The 25366-nt window shown below is 40.8% G+C and overlaps 1 protein-coding gene across 2 annotated transcripts in view; it reads left to right on the top strand.

Annotated features, from left to right (window-relative positions):
* LOC140478940 (uncharacterized) overlaps window positions 1–25366 on the top strand; it is a 315441-nt gene that overhangs the window by 135058 nt on the left and 155017 nt on the right. For both annotated transcript variants that reach the window (XM_072572602.1, XM_072572601.1), the window contains 2 exons: window positions 15228–15351; window positions 17499–17598. In XM_072572602.1, coding sequence (XP_072428703.1) covers window positions 15228–15351; window positions 17499–17598 — 224 coding nt within the window. The remainder of the gene's footprint in view (window positions 1–15227; window positions 15352–17498; window positions 17599–25366) is intronic.

Genomic DNA, 25366 nt, shown 5'->3' with positions numbered 1-25366 from the left:
GAGGCCTATTATGCTTCAAGGTCATTGGTTCAAATCCCACCATGGTGACTTTTGGAATTTAAATTTAATTAATAAATCCTGAATTGAAGACCAGTCTCAGTAGTGATAACTATTGTCGAGTGTTATAAAAATATATTTGGTTCACTAATGACCTTGAGGGATGGAAGGTGCCATTTTTTTGGTCTGGTTTATATGTGAATCCAAACCATAGAGAAATGGTTGATTCTGAATTGCCCTCTGAAATGGCTTATCAAGCCACTCAGTTCATGGGCATTTGGGATGGGCAATGAATGATGCCCAAATCCCAGTAAAGAATACATAAAAAGAAGCACTACCCAGACTAATTCTGTTCAATTGAAGTATTTTTGACACATTATCAATTGTATATTTGCACTTAAAATTTTATTTTTATTATTCAGGAATTCTCTTGATGTGCAGAGCTCAACTTGTAGATAAACTAGGCAAGCAGAAGCATATATAACTGAAATAGTCTTAGTAGAAAATTTATTAAGAGCTCATAAATCAGAAATTCTCTTATTGGCAAATTCAGTGACTAGTTCAGTTTGTTGAAAATGCTACATTGAGCTTAATTTGAAGTAGATGAATAGACAATCAATAAGCTTTTCAATCTTGCTAAGGCAAGCAGAAGTACAAATTGAATCTGTTTCTTCACTGGTAAAATAAATTTGTGTTGTCACGCTGTCTTAGTTTTTCATCTTCTGAAGGTTGGTATGCACAACATTTTCAAAAACACAAATGTATTCAACTAGACTGCATTGTATTTGAGTGTCTTAACTAAAAATGTTTTATGTAAATTATCAGCTTACATTTTCTGCAGTGCTACGCTAAGATACAGCATGCAACACATTACACAATACTTCATTGATAATACATTTTAATTAGAATTTGTGTGGGTCTTTTTTTTGCATTTTATGCTCCTTTTGCTTAGATCAAACTGTAAAATCATAGTTTTCTTCAGAAAAGTTAGAACCAGTAAGCAAAAAATAGTCAACTCCGTGTTATTTGGAAATAAAATATTTCATAAAGTTATCTTGTTCCTGTCTGAAATAAAACATACTGACCTGGATATTCCAAGGAGTGGCAATCACCATCAGATTCCTATTTATTCCATTCAGATTGAGCTCTGCATGTCTAGCAGGGAACTTTGATCTTGGCTCATTCAAAAATGCAGAGCATAGCTGAAATCAAGAAGTTCCATCATCATGGTAGATAGTCGAGGGGAAATCAAACCACGTCCCCTTCTGCTACAGTCAGTATGTCATGTTCTGAGATTTAAGTGTCCAGCTGCACAAACAATTTCACAACTGATGTGAAAGGGTAAAAGTGGGGATAGGGTGGCATGTAGTGAAGAGGTTAGGATGTCAGGTGGGTTGGGTGCCAGGGTTTCAGATGGGTAAGGTAACAGGTTGGTAGGGTGCCAGTGAAGTACAGTGAATGGCAGTGGGAGTGGGGTAGGGGGTATCATTTCTTGTGGGCACAGGGTGGATAGTTTGTTGACTTCACTGGTGGTTGGTGTTGAATCTGACTGGGTGGTGGAGGGTGACAGGTTTTCATTAGGTGGGGTGTGTGGAGTCCTGGTTTGGTGGAGTTTGGTTGTCAGGAGTCCACTGGGGTATAAATGGTCAAGGGAGGAGTAATTGGGAGTATGTGTGGTAGGTTGGAGGGCCAACTTAATAGTTGTCCAAGAGTTAGACGAGGTTATTCATTATCTAAATTTCCCTGGGTAATAATTAACTCAAGTGGAACTATCCAAATTATCTGATTTCAAAAAGGTTTTTTTTGGAGGGTTCCAGATATTGGGGAGTTGCCCAGCATAATCTTCAATGTTCTGCACAAGTTCCAATTTTATCTGGGATTCTCATGGATCTGATGTGCTAGTCTGTACTGATCCAATGACTACCTAGCCATTGGAATATCTGGGCCATTGTTCTGGTGATCTACAGATAGTTCATGCAGGCAAGTAACTATAAAAACATCCCAAGTGAAATACTGAACACCTTAATAGGAAGTAGCTTTGAACATTGTTAACTTGTTCAGTAACATTCCACAGTACACTTGGTACAATTGCAACTTTTAAGAGACATTTGGATGGGTATATGAATAGGAAGGGTTTGGAGGGATATGGGCCGGGTGCTGGCAGGTGAGACTAGATTGTGTTGGGATATCTGGTTGCATGGACGGGTTGGACCGAAGGGTCTGTTTTCATGCTGTACATCTCTATGACTCTATGACTCTACTGCTGAGATTGGGAACTATCTTTTTGACAAACTATGTTGTCAAGCTCACCCCTATAACACAACAATGCACTTTGGTATCAACATCATCATAATCCACCTGCTATATTTAATTCATAGTTTGGCTGCTTACGTGTAAATGCAATGATAGAAGTGAATGCTTCTCTAGTGACCAATGCTTCCCTAGAGGCTAAGAAAGATAACATTCTGTTACGCCTCAAGTCAGAAGAAATGAGATTTTGTTGGTATCAAATTATGTGCATACAATTCAAATGATTGAATAGGATGAAAGTTGCTGCGTTTACAATAAAATTGATGTGTTGCTGACATTCATCAGAATAGATTTCATCCAGCACTGCAGAATTTTGAAAGACAGTGAAATAAGATTCAACTAAAACTTGGTGGTTAACTGGCTTTGTAACTGATCATATTCTTGCATTTCATTTGGCAATGCAAAACTGTCAGTTCATTTTGAAATAATTCATTGTGTGCATTGTGCTTTGAGCTAGTTACAACATAATATCAAAATTGCAGATTGTGATCTGGAAATCAGAGTTGGGGAAAAATGTTCAGTTTAGAAAGTAATTAAACAATTCCAGTTCATGCTGAAAGATGTCGTGGAGTCCAGCTCCATCCATGCTGACCAGATATCCCAAATTAATCGAGCCCCATTTGCCAGCATTTGGCCCATATCCCTCTAAACCCTTCCAATTCATGTACTCATCCAGTTGCCTTTTAAATTTTGTAATTATACCAGCCTTCAGCACTTCTTCTGGCAGCTCATTCCATACTTACACTACCTTTGCGTGAAAAGGTTGCCCCTTAAGACCCTGTTAAATCTTTTCCCTCTCAACTTAAACCTATGTCCTCCAGTTTTGGACTCTCCTGACCTAGGGAAAATACCTTTGCTATTCACCCTATCCATGCCGCTCATGATTTTGTAAACCTCTATAAGGTCACCCTTCAGCGTCTGACACTCTAAGGGAAAATAGCCCCACCCTATTCAGCCTCTCCTTTGGCTTAAAATTTCCAACAATGGCAACATCCTTGTAAATCCCTTCTGAACGCTTTCAAGTTTAACAACCTTATATCCTTCCCATGGCAGGGTGACCACAATTGAAGGCAGTATTCCAAAAGTGGCCTAACCGATGTCTTCTATAGCCTTAACAGAATATCACAACTCCTATACTCAATGCACTAACCAGTAAAGGAAGCCTGCCAAATGCCTTCTTCACCCACCCTGTCTACCTTCAAAGAACTATGAACCTGCACTCCAAGGTTTCTTTGTTCAGCAACACTCCTAGGACCTTAACATAAAGTGTATAAGTGTTGCCATGATTTGCCTTTCCAAAATGCAGCATCTCACATTTATCAGCTCTATCTGCCATTCCTCGGCTCATCGGCCCATATGATCAAGGTCCTGTTGTACTCTGAGATAATTTCCTTCACTGTCCACTACGCCTCCAATTTTGGCAAACTTACTAACCATTTCTCCTGTATTCATATCCAAATCATTTATACGAATGACAAAAAACAGTGGATCCAGCACTAAACCTTGCAGCACACCACTGGTCACAGGCCTCCAGTCTGAAAAACAATCCTTGTGTCTCCTATCCTGTGTCTCCTATCTTCAAGCCAATTTTGTATCCAAATGGCTAGCTCTCCCTGGATTCCACGTGATCTCATCTTTCTAACCAGCTTACCATGTGGAACCTTGACAACATCCATCACTCTGCCTTAATCAGTCTTCTTTGAGTTTTATTGAAGAAATGGCAATTAAGTTAGTCTGACACAATTTCCCACACAAAGTCATGCTGACTGTTCCTAATCAGACCTTGCCTTTCCAAATACATGTAAATCTTGTCCCTCAGAATCCCCTCCAACAACTTAACCATCACTGATGTAAGGTTCACCAACCTGTAGTTCCCTGGCATTTCCTTACAGCCTTTCTTAAAACAGCAACCCTCTAGTTTTCCGACACCTCACTCGTGGCTGTCAATGATTATAAATATCTTAGCAAGGGGCCCAGCTATCTCTTCCCTAGCTTCCCACAAAGTTCTGGGATACGCCTAATCAGATAATTCAGACATTTGAACATTCTAAAATTGATAGAGACGCTATTGGGCGGTTGTCCCTGTTTAATGTTGATAAGGGACAAGGTCTAGATGGATGAATCCAAGGATACCGAGGTAGATGAGAAAGGAAACTGTGGAGGCATTGACCATTATTTTCCAGTCTTCATTAGACTTCTCGTGGTACCAGAGTCCTGGGAAAATTGCAAATGTTACACCTTTGTTCAAAACGTGTAAAAATAAGCACAGCAACTACAGGCTAATTATCTTCACTGGTAGGAAAGCTTCTAGAAACAACAATGTGGAGGTGCTGGTGTTGGACTGGGGTGGACAATGTTAAGTATCACACAACACCAGGCTATTGTCCAACATGTTTATTTGGAAGCACCAGCTTTCAGAATGCTGGTCCACAACCACCTGATGAAGGAGCAGCACTCTAAAAGCTAGTGCTTTCAAATAAATCTATTGGACTATAACCTGGTGTTGTGTGATGTTTAACTTTGTCTTTCAACAACAATTCAGGAGTCACTTGGGAAAATGTGGGTTAATAAAGGAAAACCAGCAGGAATTTGTTCAGGGCAAATTTTACTTGAGTTTTTTTTGAACAAGTAAGAGGGCTTCCATAAGAGGAACTGCAGCAAAATACTGCAGATGCTGGAAATCTGAGGTAAACACAAAGTGCTGAAGAAGCTCAGCAGGCCTGGCAGCAACAGTGGGAAGAGCAACAGGATTAACATTGAATGTAGAATGACTCTTTCTCAAAACTTGGTCAAAGATCGATCATGCACTAATAAGCCAATTAGAGTTCAGAATGCTTTTGATCTTGCACGGCAGATGATGGCTAGCAAAGGTTAACTGTGCCTGGGTTTTACACGTTTAGAGTTTCTCTATCCACAGGTTCTGGATACTGTATCAGCGATGAGAACATAAATTGCAGGAACTGTCTTGGCCAATCTCGGATCGGCTAAACAGTATATGCCTGATTTCTGATTTTCTTCACAAGAACATAATTTCCTAATGTTTCTAAATTAGTTCTCTCTGATTTCAGTTATTCGTTATACCATCACAGAAAATGTTGGAGAAACTCAGCATATCAGGCATCCTCTGTGGAGAGAGAAACAGTTAAGGTTTTGTAAAAATGATGTAAATTAAGGTGTGATAGGGAGAGAATGAATCCTTGCTACTAAGTACGAAAGGAAACAAGGTACAAACCCAACAAGCTGTGGGGCAAGTGAAAGGGGGAAAAATAATATAAAAAAGAAATAGAGGGCACAAATAAAACAGTCAGTTTGTTTAGTTATTGAAATCAGTGTTGAGACATCTAGACTGTAGAGTGCCTAAGCAGAAGATAAGGCACCAGGCTTCCTCCCATATCACTGCTTTATTCCTCAATTGAGGATTGCCCCCATTGTGGTTGATGGGCCCTCAGCCATGTCTGACCCATCTCCCACACTTCTGCCCTGATCCCTTCCCACAACAACAATATTGACTTTCAAACACAGTAATCTATACATTCAAAGGATCATCCTCTGCACTTTTTGTCACCTGCAGATGACTGCCTCCCCCAAACACATCTTCCCCTCCCCTCCACTGTCAGATTTCCCAGGGACCATTCCCTCCATGACACCGCCTCCATTAATCCTAAGGCTTCCTCACCCCCACCTCTCCCCTCCCCAACCATTTCCCATGTAATCGTGGAAGGTGTGACACTTTCCCGTTCACCACCTCCCTCCTCACTGTTCAGGGCCACAACACACCTTCCACATGAAGCAGCATTTCACTTATACTTCTTTCAATCTAGTCTACTACATTCGCTCCTCACCTTGCAGTGTCTCTTACCTTGGTAAGATCAAAAGCTAACTGAATGAAGTGCAGGTAAATGGGATTAGTATAGTCTGATGTTTCTGGATTAGTGGTGCTGGAAGAGCACAGCAGTTAAGGCAGCATCCGAAGAGCAGTAAAATCGACGTTTCGGGCAAAAGCACTTCATCAGGAATAAAGGCAGAGAGCCTGAAGGGTGGAGAGAGAAGTTAGAGGAGGGTGGGGGTGGGGAGAAAGTAGCATAGATTACAATAGGTGAGTGGGGGAGGGGATGAAGGTGATAGGTCAGGAGGAGCGGGTGGAGTGGATAGGTGGAAAAGGAGATAGGCAGGTAGGACAAGTCATGGGGACAGTGCTGAGCTGGAAGTTTGGAACTAGGGTGAGGTGGGGGAAGGGGAAATGAGGAAACTGTTGAAGTCCCATTTTGATGCCCTGGGGTTGAAGTGTTCCGAGGCGGAAGATGAGGCGTTCTTCCTCCAGGCGTCTGGTGGTGAGGGAGCGGCAGTGAAGGAGGCCCAGGACCTTCTTGTGCTCGGCAGAGTGGGAGGGGGAGTTGAAATGTTGGGCCACAGGGCGGTGTGGTTGATTGGTGTGGGTGTCCCGGAGATGTTCCCTAAAGCGCTCTGCTAGGAGGCGTCCAGTCTCCCCAATGTAGAGGAGACCACATCGGGAGCAACGGATACAATAAATGATATTGGTGGATGTATAGTCTGATATTTGCTGATCAGCATTAACATGGTGGGCTGAAGGGGCTGTTTCGATGCTCTATAATTCTCCGACCTTTTCTGTTCTGAAGCATATTCATACAGACTTGAAGCATTGTTACTCACTCCACAGATGCTGCCAGTCCTGTTGAGTTTCTTCAGCCTTCTCTGTGTTTCTGCAATATTTGCCTTTATTCATCATTGTTCATTATTGTTTTGAACTCTCACTAAGATAGTGGTACATTTTGTACAGTAATATCCTCCTAGACTCATTAGTTCAGGATAGGAATAAATGTGCCATCGTGTTCTCTTGACTGACCCTGAGTTTTATCATCTCAAATTTACTTATTTGCTGAGAATTCTTCATTAAAGCAAACACATATCATTGACTAAAGAGGCCATTGTTAGGCAATATGTATTTTCATGTTGGCTCTTCATACTTGAACGTATTACCTTTTAAAGAAATGGTAAATAACCTCAAAACTATACAATACAAAATTAAGACCGAGAATACACAATAGCTAGTACTTAAACCAATATGGAGTGTGTTTAATACATTGGTGCATGATGACAATCAGTGTGGACATTCACTTAGTACTGAGCCTTGAGGAATAAAAGTTTTTTAAAAAATGATTATATAACGAAATGCTTGATTACATACTATTACAGAAGTTAATTCTAATTCAAAGAGTGCATTTAGTGAATGCACCCAGTCAGGTGTTTTCAGTCTGGAGCTGCCTCACACAGTGGTTACATTTGCCTGTATGTGACAGAGAATGAGAAATTGGAACCTTGCGTTGTTGACAGGGACTGGGTGGTCATGACGGATGGGACGGTTCAGAGAAAGGCCTCTTTTCACAGGCACAGGCTCTGCCACTCTGACCGGAGATTGTGACACAAATCTGGGCTGTATCAGCCATTTGAAGATATGCTCAACAGTGTAGGAAGAAGGTTAATGACCTGTCAGGATGAATATCATCAATTTCTCTCTCCCACTACATTTTTTTTATCTCTGCTACCCATCTCCCATCAAGGCCCATACTCCACCATTCCCTCTATTGCCTGCAATGTCTTCCTGACTTGTTTTTACCTACCCAATTACCCTTCTACAACTAACACCATTCACTCAGGACACCTTGCCATTTATCTCCCACGTGTGCCTGTTATGACAACTTGCCACCCATTTCTATCTCACTCTGTTCCTCGCTTTTTCTCATTTCAGGGGAAAACAGCCAACAAATAGGGCAGAAAGAGCCAAAAGTTGTGAGGCAATCCCAAAAGGAGAGGAACTTTACCATGACCGTCCAGAGAGATGAATGACAATGCCCAAGCTCCTGGGCTGATATACAAAGCTGACCTTGACTTGTACTGGAATCCCCTGACTGAAGGATGCTTCTTTGACTTGACTGAGGGCGACATTTCGATTTTGAGAGAAGGCCCTTTGGTTAATGCACATGCAGTGTGTTTGGCAGGTACATTGCTGGCATATGGTGGAGGTGTGATATTGACGTAATGCGATGCTGTACAGCAACATCTCCACCCCTTTGATTAATGACTGCTGACCACTATGCCAAGCTGCTTGGCTCTATATCTGCACTAAAAGCAGACATACTGAGAGTCTATTAGACTCGGCTCAGGAGCAATGCTAAAAGGCAAGGCAAGGCTTGGCAGAGATGCTGTAAGTATCCAGGTAGGCATCAAGTGAGTAAAAGCTTTGAGAGCAAGTGCACAGGTTGGAGATTAGCCCAAGCAAGCTATGAGCTAGGTACCTGTGCCTGCATGCAAAGTATCTTTGTAACAGCAGTCCATGGGAGATGCTAGTGGTATTGGAGCAAATGAACCTAGGTGCATCAATGGGAACCTGAATGTTAATAACATGAGTTTAGGTGATAATGAAAGTGAATAGGAATCCTCATTAATAGACCTCTCCCCACTCACTAGTGAGAATTTCAGCTCCACATCTGGAACTTAGTTGAATAATATGATATTTTGCTCATGGTTTTGAGAGAGACTTTGCTGAATCCCTCATGCAGTTCTCTCAAATTTCTCCCTATTGCCCATGTTGTTCAGGATCTGGAAAGATTCCACCATCCATATTTAAGAATAAGGCAGGAAATTAAGTGGAAAATTTGACCCAAGAGTAATAAAGTTGTGGAATGAGGTACCAGGGAGGATTATTAAAACAAGTAATGTATAAATAAATAATTGGTATATTTTTCATGGTGTATTATGCATCATGCTTTTTCTAAACATTTGGTCTCATTTTCATGGCTAGACCATTTCCAGAAGCAGAGTTAACTCCTGACCCAAAACTTGCATCTGTATTTATCTCGCGAGTCCAAAGGTCAATTCTGTATATCATTATTCCTCTTTCTGAACCTTGACCCCATCACTGAATATCAAGCTATCTTCTCAAGACCTGCCATTGGGGCAATTTTTTTCTTGAGATCTTCCTTCCATGCCCTCCAAACCCAAACACCCCTCTTCTACATCTTTCTCAAGATCCACAAACATACTGCCCCTATATACCAATGAAGAGCGTATTGCTGGAAAAGCACAGCTGCTCAGGCAGCATTCGAGGAGCAGGAGAATCGACATTTTGGCCATAAGTCCTTCATTAGGATCCAACCTGATGAAGGCTTTATGCCTGAAATGTCGATTCATCTGCTCCTTAGATGCTGCCTGACCAGCTGTGCTTTTCCAGCAACATGCTCTTCGACTCTGATCTCCAGCATCCGCAGTCCTCACTTTCTCCTACCCCTATATACCTTCTATATTTCTGACTGTCTTGATTCGACAGAGCTGAATTCTTCTGTATGTAATCTAATTTTAATCCCTTATTCAGTTCCTTTTGAACTACATCCATGACTTTTCTGTTGCGTTCTATCCCTTTAATAGTTTCCAATTTCCTGGTCCTAACTGTTTCCTCTTCATCATGGTTTCTTGTTTCTATGAACCGCTAGCCTCTAGCAAGATGGTTTGGGGGCTCTCCACCACGACAGAAGCCAAACCAGACTCTAATCATCACAACTTTCCACTGCCTGCCTGAACTATTTGTCATCTTCACCAGCTTCTCCTTTAACTCCTTTCATAATTTCCCAAGTAAAAAGTGTTGCTTTAGCAATTCACATGGGTTCTAGCAATGCGTATCTTTTTGTGGGATATGTAAACTATTCTTTTTCCTGTCCTATTTGGGAACACTCTTGCCTATTTTTCTGGTGCCTACATCAATGAATGTATGGTGCCATTCCCTGCTCTTGCTCTGAAATGGAAATTGTCCTTTGCTTCCAATTTCCAACCTTCTGTCATTTTCAGAGTTATCATACTCTTCATTGATGTCTCTGTCTCCATTTATTGAGATAGGCAACCAAAAAATGTTCACTTTAAGCCCTAAGAGCCCTCAGGATCTTTTCTATTTCAGTCAAGTCACCTATTACTTTTTTAAATTCTAGTGGATACAAGTTTAGCTTGTCCATCCTTTCCTCATAATACAACTGGCCCATTCCTGATTTAAGTCAATTAATCTTCTCTGAGACGTATTCAATACTTTCACATCCTGGATGGAGTACTCCAGGCACCTCCTGTGGCCTATATAATTGAAAGATAACCTCCCTACCTTTGCATTTAGTTCCACTTGCAATAACCTATAATATTCCATTACTTTTCTTGATTACTTGCTGCATACTAACCTTTCACATTTCATAAACTAGGACACTAGAGCCATGCAATCTCTCACCATTTAAATATGCCAAATGGGAGGCAATGGCCTATTGGTATTAACACTGCACTGTTAAAGCAGAAACCCAGATAATGTTCTGGGCACCCCGGTTTGAATACCGCCATGGCAGACAGTGGAATTTGAATTAATAATCCATTGCTGATTGTGGGAAAAACCTATCTGGTTCACTAATGTCCTTTCGGTCCTACCTTGTCTGTACTTCATGTGACTCCTGACCTACAGCCAAAGTGGAAGACTGTTAACTACTCTCTGGGCAATTAGGGATAGACAATAAATACTGCCCTTATCCGGTGCATGAGTAAAAACATATTTGCTTATTCATCTAATTTATATTTGTCCCTTTATACTCTTTATATCTTCATCACAACTTATTTTCTACTTATGTTTGTTTCATCAACCGATTTAGGAACCAAACCTTCAGTCACTTCCTCCAAGTTATTTATATAAATTGTAAAAAATTGAGGCCGTGATCCATTGGCACATCGCACATTGCATTGCGTCAATCAGAATGTGAGCCATATATATATATATAAGTTCATAATATATAGCAGCAGAAACAGGCCATTCAGTCCATTGAATCTGCTCTGCCATTCGATCATGGCTGATATGCTCCTCACCCCCATTGTCCTGCCTTCTTTCCATATCCCTTCAACCCATTACCAACTGAACATCTTTCTAATTGCTCCTTAAATTTACTCACTGTCCCAGCATCCACCACACTTTGGGTGCCTACTGTCGGTATCCTGTTCGCCAGCCACTCTCTACCATGCTCACATATTTTACTGTATAAAATAAGCTTTTATTATTTTATATATATAACTTTGTGGCACCTTTTCAGGTGCTTTCTGGAAATCTAAGTATGGTATATCCTCTGGGTCACCTTTATTCACAGTACATGTTACTTCATTAAAGAATTCCAATAAAATGTTTGAAAACTATTTCCTTTTCACAAACCATGTTGACTCTGGCTGATACCCTGACTTTTTTCCAAGTGCACGGCTATAACGTTTTTAACGATAGGAAACAAAACCTTGGCTCTGCCAGATATTAAACTAACTGGATTGTCATTTCCTGCTTTCTGACTTACTCACGTTTTGAATAAAGGAGTTACATTTACTTTCTTACAATCTAATGGAGCCTTCCCTGAATTGAGAGAACTTTGAAAACTTAAACCCAACATGTAACTATCTCACTTTTGAAGAAGAGTCACAGTGGAATCAAAACATTCACTTTGAAACTAAGTTTCTCCAGCATTCCCTGTGTTTGTATCTCATTGCGCTAGTTGTCAACTCCTTTTGTAGGTAAAGTCTGTAGATGTGCTTGTAACAATTCAATATGAAGATTGATTTCAATATTGTGAAAACTATAACAAGCTATTAGAGTACTCCAACTGTAGAATTCTGTAAGAGTTTGTAAGGTATAAAGTTATTGGGTGTAATTTGCTAATTAATTAAGCTGAGAAAGTCCCTTTGGTTCACCTTGATCCATGTAGGGACTGAGATTTCTAATATCCATTTCTTTTTATTCAAGAAATATAGCCTTTCGATCTGCTCTAATTGGAAGTTTGGTTGATACCTTAATCAGTCTCTGCATAAAGAAGAATGTTTGATATCAGTCCCAAAGTTACCGTTTTACTTCCATGAATATATATTTTCTAGTTTTACTCCACAATTTAAAGTAACATTTGGGCTGATTTTCTACACCGATAGCAATCTAGTATTTCAAAGAGCAGCTGTTAGGTGTCTTCTCTGAAGATTGAAAAGTCCAAGTCTGTGCAGTCTTTCTCCAAAGCTTAGACCAAAATACTGGCGATTGAACTTTTAACTTTTCTCTGCATCCCTCCAATATTTATCTGCCTTTTGTCTCCTCGTATTAAAGCTGATGTTTGATCATAATCTCCAATGAAAATCCAGAAATCTGTGTTTCTTAGTTATGCTGCAGTTTTTAACAATAATGTGTCTTTAAACTTTTTTCTGTCCATTTCCACTACTTGTGGATTCTGGGTGGGAGCCTTCAATATCCATCACCTAGAGTGAATCGGCAGCACCACTACTGGCTGATCTGGTCATGTCCTAAAGGATATAGCTGCCAGACTGCTTCTGTGGCTGGTGATGAGGGAAGCAACAGAGGGAAGCCTCACCAATCTGCCTGCTAAGATGCATCTGTCCATCATATTATATTAAGAGTGACCACTGCATTGTCTTTGCATGACTCTGTCTTCACTTAGGATACCCTCCATCATGTTGTATGGCACTACTGCCATGCAGAATGGGATAGACTTCGAAAAGATCTCAAGACTGGGCATCAATGAGATGTTATTGGCAGTCATCAGAAGCAGAATTGTACTCCAGTACAATCTGGCTGAAGTATTTGCAACAGTACTCAGGCGGAAGTGCTGAGTGATTAATTAATCTTAGCCTCCTTCAGAGGTCATCACAGATGCCAGTCTTTATGAAATTGATTCGGTCTACCTGATAGGAAGAAGTGGTTGGAGACACCGGATACTTCAAAAGCTAATGGGCCCTGGCAACATCCTGTACTAAATAGTGCTGAAGGTTGAGCTCCAGGACTTCCTGCACCCCCACCTAAGTTGGTACAGCAACAGCACTGGCAACTAATCAACAATGTTAAAAAATTGTCCAGGTATGTCCTGTACAAAAAAAATGCTAGATTAATCAAACCTGTACAATTACTGTCCCACCAGTCACCCCTCAATTATTTGTAAAGTGATGGAAGGTGATATCAGCATCTAACAGTACTTCCTAGCAATAACCTGCTCACTGACATCCAGTTTGGACTTGGTCTGGGCCACTCAACTCCTGCTTTTATTACAGCCTTGGTTTAAACCTGGACAAAAGCACTCCATTTCAGAGGTGAGTTAATATGACCATCCTTGACATCAACACTGCATTTGACCTAGTGTCGGACTAAAGAGCTCGAGCTCAACTGGAGTCAATGTGGAATTGGGGCGGCGGGGTGGGGGGATGGAATTCTTCACTGGTCACAGATTTACCTAGTAAAAGGAAGGTGGTTGTGGTAGTTGGGGGCCAGTCATCTCAGCTTCAGAATATCTCTGCAATGGTTCAAGAGGACAATGGTGGCTGGCCCAGTCAGCAAGTACCATATCCCAAAAATGTTTCAAAAAATCCACCAGACTGAGTTGATAGGATGACCACTCCTTGGGTTGGAAAGCTTAAAGTACAACAATAAATCAGACAATTAGTTCACAATAGTTCAAACTGGTTCACTTTTTAAATTAAGCATGTAGAGTCTTTAAAATATTGCAACAATCTTATATGAGAAGTTTAGTGCCTGACTCTGACTCCATCTCTGAAAGAAGGGCACGGGTTCAGCACAGATTTGATTCCTGTTTCAGATTTCTAAACCTCATAATGCAAACCAAATGCACACTTTTTTTGTGGTTCAACAGCTGCTATGTTATAACTTCTGTTTCCATTGCTGATGTTACAAAGTTGTGTAGAATACTCATGAATTGAAAAGTAGTGCATGATCCTTTTAAGAGATTGTGTCTGCAAACATTGTAGAGAGAGCCCCAAAATTGAAACAAGTACATCAAAAGGCCTTACAGTTGGCAGGCAAACCAGCTGTCCTGTTTTGATGTTTTGGCAACAAACTGGATGCAGCCAATTAATTTAAACAAAGCACTCAGCAATTCAAAGCCAATTGAATTTAAAACTAATGGAGTTGACAACCTGATACCAGTCATATTATAAGAATTTGATGTGTCGTAGGGTGTATATCACATAGGGGCAATTGGACAGAGAGGAGACCGCCAACTGCCATCTGAAGAGCCCAAACCCACCAACTGAGAAATACATACCAGGCTGTCACAAGAAATCTCCATGCTCTTTTGAAAAAAAGCTCCATCTATCTATTCATAAACATATCATGGCACTTTTAGCTAAAAATTCCAGGCATAAGAATTACAGAGAAAACACCTCCAACAGCAGGTTCAGTGAATGGGAGGTGTTTGTAATGCCGGAGAGAGGAACATTCTGGAAGACACAATCTGTGTGAACTTTAAGAGACTAAGTTTTAATTTATTGTTTTCTTATTACTTGATTTTTAAAAGTGGAACTTGTATTTATTCAAACAGCATCCAGTTAGAATCTTGTTTTATTCAGGAATAGAGAGTTAAAGACAGATTGTTCGACTTTTTAGTAATTCTGCTAATTTGTTCACTGTTGGAGTTGGATAAATAAATTGTTATGTGTTAATCATAGAATGGTGAAAGGATTCCATTTCAGTTAACCACTCCTTTATAACAGATTGGGGATAAGAGGTAACTGATACTACTTTTCACACTTCGTTTTATCGGATTACGAGGTGAGGTGAGTTTCTCTGGGTGGTTTGGTTTTAATTATCGGAGGGGTATCGACCTCCCCTTCGTAACGCAACAATCCCCTCCCCTTCATAGCACGTTATCCTCACCTAAGTTGGTATTATCTTAGAATCTGTACAAATGTGACCGCTTTGTAATCGAAGTTATTTAGTTTAATTAGAAACCATGCCAGCACTGACTGTTGAAATACTTCACTCCAAAATGTGATCTATAAACTCTCATTTGTCAGTATTATGAAGAATTGTTCCAATATTACATTTTGTTTAAATTTAGGCATGTCTATGTCATTCCGTTCTTCACGTGGATCTTGTCTTTTGGAATTATTATGGCTCAAGTTATTATACAGCCAATCACATCCATTTTGACCCTGGCAAAGGGAACTCTGTTAATCATCACAGTGAGTACAGTACTTTGTAACTTATTTTCCTTTGGTTTAAACATGTACAGAATGCATTTTTGAAACATTTATTCTTCGAATGAAATACTTTCATCAATTCCTTTGTGTGAAAGATAAACATCAACAAATATAACCCTGGTATATAACTATTGCACATTTGCTCTGAGTAAGTTGTGCTCAAATGAGAAAATATTGACATACTACCTGATCTCTCATAATTTATTTGATATGTTCGTTGAAAATTAATTCACAACTCTTTGTGCATTATGATTGTCATTTCTTGGGATATCTGGCCTGCAGTGTATCGGTTAGGATGGGGGCAGGATTGGTTGCAAAGTTTTATAGATTCATTTAAAGAGGAAGGGAAGGATGAGACCATATCCATGAAGGGTCGAGTCTTTTAAATTGGATGCAGCGGAATAAGTAGGAATTAAAGAACAAATTTAGAACAATGTATTCCATGTATATACTGCTTTAAGGAAAGAATTCCTTCTCATTTCACTGGTTAATTTTTCATTAGAGTCCATGTGTGCTAAACGACCTTGCCAAATTAATTGCAAGAAAGAAAATAACTTGGAGTTGAATCTCTAAATTATTACCTGGAATTTCCGTTATCATTAAGAGACCAAAAATGAAATTGATTTTAAGACCTTTTCATCCTTATACAAGATGTGTTGAAAATCATTGAAACCAGTTATTGGCTGAGGCCTGTCCACTTTCAATTTTGATACAGAGAATTTTGAACATTTCCTTTCATCACTTCCGTTTAACTTTCATAGTTTTGAACAAAATGCATATAGAAACATGAGTGAACAAGGCTAATCTTACTAGTCAACAGCATTAAATAGAGGTTACTTCAAGTGTTATTGATAGCCATGTTTTCATTGAGTTTCTGTCAGTGCGAGGTAATTCATTATTCCAGTAGAAATAATGACAAAACAAATCCTGATGCTATTCTTTATTTTAGACACTAGAGCCAGATGGATTTCCAACAAACTAACTGAAGGCTCAGTTGACTCATAGCCCATTTCTTTTTAGGAGCTGATGATATTTTTATATATTTGCTCCTCTTAAGCCACAAATAAATCTTCAGTCCTGCAAAGTCAAAGCAAAAGAATTAATTCACATTCTTATTCATATTATTTGTTCATCAGATGTAGGCACAGCAAATGAGAACATACTTATTCCCACTGCTGGAGTAGCTGAAGGTGAACAATTTGATCCACCACTGCCTTTATTGTAATGACATTGCTATCACACTAATATCATTCACATAAAGTGTAAATCCTTTCAAAGTTGTTCAGTTAGCTTGGATGATACTAATAGGGAAGGGGCGATACTAGCATGGTGTTTTGTGTTGCCACAGTGAGTTTACACTCTGCCATAAGTCGTTATTCAAAATTGGCAAGCAAATATGTGGAATGTCCACACAGGAGATGTTGAAAAACCTGAACTATTTAAGGTCATTAATGTCATATTAATTTGAATGTATTATGAAGGTATTACACAATATTTCGCCAGAAAAAGTTTAACAGGAAGAGCTAGATTTTGCCACATGTTTTAAGTTGTGATATTGGGAATAAATGGGGGTTTGGAACAACACTTGCCGGCAGCAAGAGCAGAACAATCAAGGCATTGTAGCTGGCCTGCATGTCAGTCCATAAGTAACCAGGATCTAGACTGGTAGCACATCAGGTGAAGGAGAAACCCTTCCAATGATCTCCGCTCTGATTGCAACTTTGTTTGAATGCAGCCCCTCCTTTACAGTTTGAGCCTCAGGCTCTGATTGCCTCCCAGTCTGCTGCAGGAAGACAACTCCATTGAAATGGTGGCCCCTGGACTTGGCAGGGAGCCCACTCTACTACTGGAAAAATGTCACTCACATTGCCTCATAATGGGCCTGTCATAATGTTGATTGATTACCTAGCTCTGCACAGTGCTTCCCAGCCACATCTGAGAAAGCTCCCTGGAAGTGGGAATGTATTGGTAGTTATCCCAACATGCCTCCATTATTTTGTGAATCTCACCTCACTTAATGTTTCCAGCTCCATGCCTGTTGTCATAGTTCGAGGAAGGTCCTGCCCATTGTGCCATCTTTCTCAGAAGAGAACCAGTTTTTATGCACAATTCCATTTTCCCCTTTTCAGGTAATTGTGACCTTTGTTGTTGGCTCTGAGATCCATCAAGAAATATTCAATGATTTCTCCAGCATTGGAACACCCTTCCTGATGGGTACTGTTGCACTTGGTAAGTTATTTCTACTGTACATTTTTAACACAGTTATATTTGTATCTTACAAATTGAGGAAGTGTTCATTTATCAGCATTTAGGACAAAATAGCAAATAAAATCGATTGCATTATATTTGACAGAATGTTTTAATTGCCTGTAATTTAATGTAGGTAAAAACAATGACTGCAGATGCTGAAAATCAAATACTGGATTAGTGGTGCTGGAAGAGCACAGCAGTTCAGGCAGCATCCAACGAGCAGCGAAATCAACGTTTCGGGCAAAAGCCCTTCATCAGGAATAAAGGCAATGAGCCTGAAGCATGGAGAGATAAGCTAGAGGAGGGTGGGGGTGGGGAGAGAGTAGCATAGAGTACAATGGGTGAGTGGGGGAGGAGATGAAGGTGATAGGTCAAGGAGGAGAGGGTGGAGTGGATAGGTGGAAAAGAAGATAGGCAGGTCGGACAAGTCAAGGAGGCAGTAACTGAGCTGGAAGTTTGAAACTAGGATGAGGTGGGGGAAGGGGAAATGAGGAAGCTGTTGAAGTCCACATTGATGCCCTGGGGTTGAAGTGTTCCGAGGCGGAAGATGAGGCGTTCTTCCTCCAGGCGTCTGGTGGTGAGGGAGCGGCGGTGAAGGAGGCCCAGGACCTCCATGTCCTCGGCAGAGTGGGAGGGGGAGTTGAAATGTTAGGCCACGGGGCGGTTTGGTTGATTGGTGCGGGTGTCTCGGAGATGTTCCCTAAAGCGCTGTGCTAGGAGGCGCCCAGTCTCCCCAATGTAGAGGAGACCGCATCGGGAGCAACGGATACAATAAATGATATTGGTGGATGTGCAGGTGAAACTTTGATGGATGTGGAAGGCTCCTTTAGGGCCTTGGATAGAGGTGAGGGAGGAGGTGTGGGCACAGGTTTTACAGTTCCTGCGGTGGCAGGGGAAAGTGCCAGAATGGGAGGGAGCAGGAATAGCAACTTGTGATCTAAAAACCTGTGATAAGTAGTCCTTCATTTCTTCAGCAGGCATTGAGACAACAAATTCATCAATATTGGTACTAAGATTAGGAATTTTAAGGATTCAAACATCAGATGATCAAGTTCCAAATAGCACTTATCCCTGCTAAAATGCAGGCAGTGGTTGAGGATCAAGAACCAACTGAAATTGTCTGCTTTCCTAGATTCCCTAATCAGTTAGAGACTATGAGTGGGATCAGGTACACATTGACCAAAAGAAATGCTTTCTAGCCAAAGGGACCTTGGCACATGAGACTTAACAGCACTTGGAATTTCAAGGCACCAGGAACTACAGGAATGAAGTGAAGGTTTGGAATGTCTGCTTTCTGCGTCTCTCTTTCTTTCCTGGAGTTTCTGCTACAGGATCTGGGGGATTGTAATGAGGTGACCTTTTGTAGAGAGACGGCAAGCTCTTCAAGCAAGCATATGTGGATGGAAAAGGCCAAGAAAATCAGTAACAGAAGTATTCCCTCTGCAAACTGGAGACAGTATGCCAAGAGGATGGGAAAGGTGAATTATGCAACACCTTCAGGTGCCATGTTCTGTCCCAGCATTGTCCAGCATAGAACTCCCTACGCTAAGCCACGTTGCTGTGCCACTCAGCTTTCTGCAGGTACTTCAAATTCAACCCTCCATATATGAGGTGAGAGTTAATGTGCTTGACATAATGTTTGCATTTTATCGAGTGTGGCATCATGAAGCCCTAGCTAAGTGGAGTCAACAAGAATCAGGGTGCAAGCACCATCTTGGTGGGAGTTATATCTGTCCCATTGGAAGTTGGTTATAGTTGTTGGACATCAGTCATCTCAGCACCAGGATATAACAAGAATTCCTAAGGGTGATGGCTGAACCTAAACATCTTCAGCTGTTTCATCAATGTCCTTCCTTTGTGAAGTAACTCCACAGAGGCCAGTATCCTGGCATCAAGCCACTCTTTATTTCGCCATGCAGAGTCCTTGGCACTGATCCAACTTCCTCAGAGCCAGCTCTCTGAGTGCGCAGAACCTCTGATACTTCTGTTGTAGCTGTCAGCCAGGGCTCCATCGTTGGACCACATTGACAGCCCCAATCAGGGAACCCATATTCTATGAGGTCCATTAAGCAATGTGTGTCCACCTGGCCCACTGGAAACAAGGTCTTAGCCAAAGATCATGTCGATCTTAGCAATGATCTCCTGTGATATCCTGAGGCACTGGTCAATGTGCATATTGATCCTCTGCCTTTGTGCCATGTGTTGGGGGTTTCAGTTCCTTGGAGGTCAGTCTCTATGTCCATCCTGTCTGCCCAGAGGTGGGACCTGTATCTCTGAAGCATACACCTCCTGATATTGTTACTGTTCCTCTTGGTCCTGGATTGGAGCTCTTCAGTTCCACTTAACAAAGGCTTCCCAGCCTGTCAGTGTCTTTGTTATGCTGTCATCTAAGTGGTCCTAATGAGTTGATGACAACTTGGGAAACAGGCCCACTGATTGTTACAGCTAGAATACTTGATTATAACAGTATTCAATAAACTAACTGAATATTTAAATGACTAACCCAATAGTATTTGTCCAAACATCTCAAACCTCGTGAAGGTGAAACCCAAAAATATGGTGTACAATATTGGGATCTCCCCAAAGGCACCCAACCTCACCCACCCTATTCTGAAAAACATTGTCTTTGCTTGCTTTAGTGATTCTACAAAACTCTGGAAATAAAGTTTGAAGCATCTACTTTCTTTTTTCTGTAAATATCTTGCGTGTTCAGCATTGAACATGCCAGACTTTTGAACAGGACTAAAGGTAGGTGGAACATGATTTGATCTTGGTTATGCCTTGTCATAGTGTCATTGAGTCATAGAGATCTACAGCACATAAAAAAGGCCCTTTGACCCATTCAGTCTGTGCTGGTCAACGGCAACCACTTAGCTATTTTAATTCTTGAAATTAATTCACCCACCTCTTTACCCACCCCTACTTGCCCAATCCATCCCCTGACTTTCTACCACTGTTGCAAGAAACTGCCCTGCCTGTCTCAAGAAGTTATTTAGCAGCCCAGGTTCCTAAGCTTCAAGCAGCCACTCCAATGTTGTTCCTTCATTTTGAAAGAACTTCAGTGTTCCATGAAAATATAAAAATGAAACATAAAAATGAAAATGTATCTCACCTGTTCGTATTAAGTAAAATGCAGTATTTAAGTCAAAAACTTTATGTCTGCTTAAGCATTCTATTCTTTGCTTAAGAGTGGTAAGGTGTTCCAATGGCACTTGGGTGTTTGTATTTAGTAATCTTATGCGCCTGAGGGAAGCTACCAACATGATAAAATCAATGCTGTCTCTATTGCAACTGCTCAATAGTTGAGTGTGCTTCAATTCTGTTGCTTCCTTAATAAAACTGCATGGTAAAGGAACACTTAATATATGCTAATAATCTGTATTAGATTTCACTGGAAATGCAACACTGGTTGCTGATATCTACTTTCTTACTAAATTATTACATAAAGCAAACTACTGAAAATCAGCTGTTGAACATGTTGAGCAAACAATATTGGACTTTGGCAAACAACAGTCCGTAAAAGCAAGCTATATTAGGCTTTTGATTTGAGGAATTATGAGATTTATAAATCAATTGTGTTAAATTACTTCACACATTTCCCTCTTAATATGAATTTCACATTACTTCAGTAATTTACACATCAATTAAACCACAACTGATTGCGTTCTAGATAATTAAGGCTGAAATTGTACTTTCCACTTACTGGAAAAAAATTCTAATGACACCAGTAACATGCAATACACTGTATATGGTAAGATTTAGAGACAAAGTCAGAATAAAAAGGAGGACATGGGTTTATTTACAAGGCTTTCTTTCCAACATCGCAAGAACATTTATTTAACACATTTGGGTACTTTTTCTGTCCAGATTGTTGATTAATTTTCTAACATGTCAAGAACATATTCAGAACTAGAAATCATTCTAAACATCTGAGAATTATGCAATTTGAAGTAAAAAAAGAGTGGATTCTGATTGCAACATATCTGGTTGATGAATATCAGCGAGACCTCAAAAGTTACTCATGGAAAATGAGATCTATTCCTTTGATCATGAGGCACAATTTATTTAGCATGCTGTTTGCTATTTAAAGTCGCACTTTATCTTGGACAATGAGGAATTTCATGGGAACAAATTTAGCAGTATCTCCCTGCATAATTAGCAACCAAATACATGTGTGATTTGGGAAACATGAAAAGTTGGAAGCTTTATTGGCTACAGTATTATAATACATTTTGTTGGAAGAATTCACTGATTTTCAAAATCCTGACAATAGTGTAGCCTTTTGTCATGCCCAATGGTAAAATGTCAGATTCATAATTTTAAACATGAACTGTATTGACAGAATCACAGAATTGCTGAGTATAGATGGATGCCCTTTGCCCCATCGTATCTGCGCCAGCTCTCTGAATGAGCATTTCATTTAGTGGCCACATCCTACTTCCTTTTACTTAGAAAATGTTTATTTTCAAAAACAGTTTAACTCCCTTTTGAATGTCTCAATTGAACTTGTCCCCATCACACTTGCAGGCAGTGCAACCAGATCCAAACCATTTGCTTCATAATAATGTTTTTGTTAAACTGGCATATTTTGCCAGTTACTTTCAATTATGTCCTCTAGTTCTTCATTCTTTTACAAGGACTTTTACATTTCTCTCTCTTTGTCAGATCCTTGATGAATTTCAATACTCCTATCAGGGTTCCTCTCTGCTTTCTCTTCTCCAATGTAAAGAGTCCTAACTTCTGCAATCTAACTTCATAGAGGAAGTTCTTCATCTACAGATAACTCTCATAAATCTCTTCTACACCTTCTTCAGTGTCTTAACATCTGTCCTGAGTATGGTGGCCAGAACCAGACACAGTGTTCCAGATCCGGCTGAACTAGTGTCCAATACAAATTCAATATAATCTCCTCGTTCTTGTATGTCTGTGCCCCCATTTTAAAGCTTTGAACACTACATGTTACATTAATTGTTTTCTCAACCTTTAAAATTGTGCTCACATATTTACTCAGATCTCTCTGCTCCTGCATCCAACCCTTTGCATTGTATCTTTTATTTTGAAATGGAAGGGGGTCTGAATAACGGGGCTATGGTGTGAAATCTGGGAGAATTGTGTGAGAAATCCAGTGAGGCCTATATTGATGTCAGGGACAATTAGTTGCAAGTTCCAAATAAATTCTGGGCGTCAAGATGAGATTCTTGCCAGGCAGCTATGAGATGCCTATTAACAGGGATTATTGCTTCTTAATACATTAATACAATAATATGCATCTTCATATTAGACAACCCACTGAAAAGAAGCTAGATGTCAACAATTCCTGGCATGAAACCCAGAGCAGGTACCTAGTGACTCCAACTCACCACTTGATCCTCTGGGCCACCATTTTGGACATTGGCAATGACGTCTCAGGGCGTGCTCCATGGCACCAATCATATGCACCCAGTATCCACAAATGCTGGCATCCAACACACGCCAGCCTCTCAGCCCTCATGGCTCCTCTCTGATTTAGTTGCAGAATACCTCTACAGTTTAAAGCTTCATTTCAGGCCACATCAGCAACTAGCATTCAAATGCTGCCGCAAGGACACTCTGTGCTCATTGATAAGTACCCCAACTGATCATACAAACTGGATCAGGCTGTGTCTCAGGGGCACTCACTTTCTGTCTCTGTGCGCATTCACTTTGTGCCTACCTCCCAGCAACCCTGCCTTCCCTTCCTGTGTCATGCCTCGTGTATTGACTTTAGTGTACACGTAGAGCTAGTACTAGCAAGTTGTGCTTTTAGGGGATGGCCTTGATTGATCGATACATGAATCTCACACATGCCAGATGCTTGCATAGCAAACACACTGCATTATTGTTCAAAAGTATGGCAGTATCTGAATGTATGTGCAAGGTAGTCCTCTGTCAAGTAAAGTGGGGGCTGCAATCAGTCAAAGGCAGAGTTCACACATAGTCCAGGAGTCAGATTGGGTTGGGATATCTGGTCGGCAAGGACAAGTTGGACTGAGGGGTCTGTTTCTGTGCTGTACATCTCTATGACTCTAAGTGGACTCTGGTAAGTCTGTTTAGGGTCATTGCAAGCAGTCAGCAGAATAGTATACTGCTAACAGGCACGCTGCAAGGACAGGGTTCAGAGGTCTAGTCAGTCCTTTCTAGGGCTGTCCATCATGGTCAGTCAGGGCCTGGAAAGCAGTGAGTACTTGGGGTATACACATTGAGTGGTGGAGAAATGGAAGGAAGCCTGGAATGAATGGGTTATTCTGTGGTCAGAGTGGGTGAGCCATTCGAGGTTGGGGGTTGGGAAAGCAGAAGCATGTATTGAAGTTAAGACAAGGACAGTGATTGGAGGAAAGTCAATATGTCAAGAAGTTATATGATTCAGCATAAAAGGGCATGGAAGACTACATGAGGGTCGGTTACTGGCATTGACTAATATTCTGGCCTCCTTGGGAAAAGCCTAAAGAACTGCTATGGGAATCATCAACATGTAATGCCAGAAGAGGGAAGTTGTGGTACCTGCATTGGAGAAAAGGATCGGTGGAAATGGGCTGCATTGTGAGAAGGAACCATAGCCTTTTTGTTTTGTTGGAGTTCTTTTTTAATTACTGTAAATAAAAGCTCATTTTTGGAATTAGTCAAGTGCTAGTCTGTCTGTGACGGTCCCCCACAGGACATTAAGAAAATACTGGTCTGCAGTGGACTTTGGGAACAGAGTAGTAGTGAAGAGAGAGAGTGGTAGAATGAGATGTGTATAAGAACAGGTGGCCCATGTGGTATGGTGGCTAGACAGTGATTGGGGCAAGAAGATGGAGTTGTGTGCATGAGGAAGTGTCAGTCATGCCATGGTTTGAGACTGCTATGCCATTACATTGCAAGTGAAGGCAACTCCAAACTACTAACACTTGGCTGCGAGTTTGGCCAGGAGAAAAGATGATATGCACACCAGCAATGCCCGTCTATTCCTGGATATCAGGTGAGAGTTGACTACTTCTACGGTGAGTGGTAATATCAGGCCGGCAATAGAGGAGAGGGTCACCCATAGGCGTGGGGCAGGTAGTTTATCAGGTGGATTTGGAACAACATGACAAGAAATTTTACTAGCCCTTAGAAAGAGAAATCCTCTTGAATCTCAACAAAATTGACACTTAGTCAAAATATCAGATGATTCAGCCCAATGTCTATTCCCTGCATTAAATCTCATCTGCCACCTGTCCGCCCATTCTACCAACAGATCTCTATACCTTTGCAGTTGTACACTATCTGCCTCATAGTTTGCAAAATGGTCAAGTTCTGTTTCATCTACACGTTTGCCTTTACACTGAGGTCTGGATCACTAATATCTGTCAGGAAAAGCAAGAGTCCCAGTGTCACTACTGAGGAGTCCCAGTACAAAGAGGAGAAAGTGAGGACTGCAGATGCTGGAGGTCAGAGCTGAAAATGTGTTGCTGGAAAAGCGCAGCAGGTCAGTCAGCATCCAAGGAACAGGAGAATCGACGTTTCGGGCATAAGCCCTTCTTCAGGATTCCTGAAGAAGGGCTTATGCCCGAAACGTCGATTCTCCTGTTCCTTGGATGCTGCCTGACCTACTGCGCTTTTCCAGCAACACATTTTCCGTCCCAGTACAAAACCTTCAACTAATCTGAAGAACATCCATTTGCCATTACTCTCTGTTTTCTGTCTCACAGCCAATTACGTATCCATGTGACTTTGTCCCTTTTGTTCCAATATCTATAAATTTTCACAC

Source organism: Chiloscyllium punctatum, chromosome 6 (genome assembly GCF_047496795.1).
Source record: "Chiloscyllium punctatum isolate Juve2018m chromosome 6, sChiPun1.3, whole genome shotgun sequence".
In the NCBI taxonomy this organism is placed as follows: Eukaryota; Metazoa; Chordata; class Chondrichthyes; order Orectolobiformes; family Hemiscylliidae; genus Chiloscyllium; species Chiloscyllium punctatum.
This window is presented reverse-complemented; position numbering and strand designations above follow the sequence as displayed.